At 37.6% G+C, this 1,563-nt stretch overlaps 1 protein-coding gene across 2 annotated transcripts in view; it reads left to right on the top strand.

Annotated features, from left to right (window-relative positions):
* pde4d (phosphodiesterase 4D) overlaps positions 1 to 1,563 on the top strand; it is a 274,671-nt gene that overhangs the window by 59,715 nt on the left and 213,393 nt on the right. For both annotated transcript variants that reach the window (XM_015395955.1, XM_015395947.1), the window contains one exon: positions 396 to 634. In XM_015395955.1, coding sequence (XP_015251441.1) covers positions 396 to 634 — 239 coding nt within the window. The remainder of the gene's footprint in view (positions 1 to 395; positions 635 to 1,563) is intronic.

Genomic DNA, 1,563 nt, shown 5'->3' on the forward strand with positions numbered 1-1,563 from the left:
CATTCAGAGATTTATAGACTAACAGAAGTATTTTAAAGTCTATTCTCTGAGATACAGGGAGCCAGTGTAAGGACTTTAGAACCGGGGTGATGTGCTCTAATTTCTTAGTCTTAGTGAGGACACGGGCAGCAGCGTTAAGTCACTACATTTACTTATTTGCAACCTTTTCTACAATATATTTTGCATCAATGAAGGTTATAATTGCCTTGATAAAGGTCTATTAGCTAAAGCCCTCAGAAACCGGACTCATTCCTCACAATTTAACATAATATTCATTTAGGGTTGTCTCAAATCTTTACACATCCTATCTGTCAAATTAACATATTATTCCAAACCTGTCCATCATTTCCATATAAGGACTAATATTAACTGTCTGTCATGGTTTTTACCTTCAGGTATCTGATGAGTCATGTGATTCCCCTGAGCCAGGGCCAGTCCCCTGTATGGAGCCGTTTATGGTGCGGAGGCTCTCCTGCCGGACAGTCCAGCTGCCCCCTTTGGCTTTTAGACAGGCCGTACAGTACTACTGTGACCGGAAACCCGAGCCAGACACAGTCACTATTCCTCCTCGGCCCACCACACTGCCCCTACGAGCACCGCCACTCATCGCAATCACCTCTGCCGACACCACCAGGTAGGAGGATGTGGACCCATACAGTGGCACACATAGAAAAAAATCTAGGTTCTTCTTATTTTTGAAATGGATCTGATTTCCACATGAGGTGACTAACATACAATAATTACATTACATTGAAGGAATCCTAAAATCTGAGTCATAATTATTGAAATAGTCCAAATCCATTTTAGAAATGAAATGGATTTGGAGTATTGCAATAATTTTTTTGCAAACAATTTTTTGGTCATTTCATGTCATCTGCTTAAAGGAGCAGGTAACAGGTAATGCCTGAAAATCGTATCAAATGATAACAAAATGACTAAAAATGCCAGATTAGTGTGTTTTTGTAATTGTGTAAAGTTGCCATGAAAGCTTTTAAGGATACTGAAACTTACTTGCAACCGTATCTTACTTCAAACAATGCTTGAAAAAATATTTTTGAAGTTCTAAGATGATTTGTTTGGGATATAGTCATAACTGAAAAATGTAAAGAAAGGGATAAATGCTTTTAAAAGGCTGTAAATAAAAATAAAAAGATTATAGAACAATATCCCCAACTTTTACCATCTCACATAGCTCTGCTTAATCCACTATGTAAAAATGGTAAACTAAGTATGACACCCATATGATGCTACTTACATCACCGGAGAAAATTCATCAGAGAAATGGCAGAAGTCCATAGAAGCTCTGAAAGAGCTGTAGAGATTCTTAGATTATGTTGGACATTTGGCCTACAAGCAAAATTCTTCTTCTTCTGCTGAAAACTGCCACTGAACTAGAGCATGACTGGACCATTTACAAGATGAAACGTTGTCAGGAGAGCTGGTCAAAGTAGAATGGAAGATAGATTGAGCAAAATAAAAGGAATTATTTAAAGAAAACCAGAGTTCAAGTTATTTCATAAAAAAGACAGGGAGAAAAATTCTGTCTTAATTACCGGTGGTTAA

Source organism: Cyprinodon variegatus, unplaced genomic scaffold (genome assembly GCF_000732505.1).
Source record: "Cyprinodon variegatus isolate N-32 unplaced genomic scaffold, C_variegatus-1.0 Scaffold26, whole genome shotgun sequence".
NCBI classification, from domain to species: domain Eukaryota; kingdom Metazoa; phylum Chordata; class Actinopteri; order Cyprinodontiformes; family Cyprinodontidae; genus Cyprinodon; species Cyprinodon variegatus.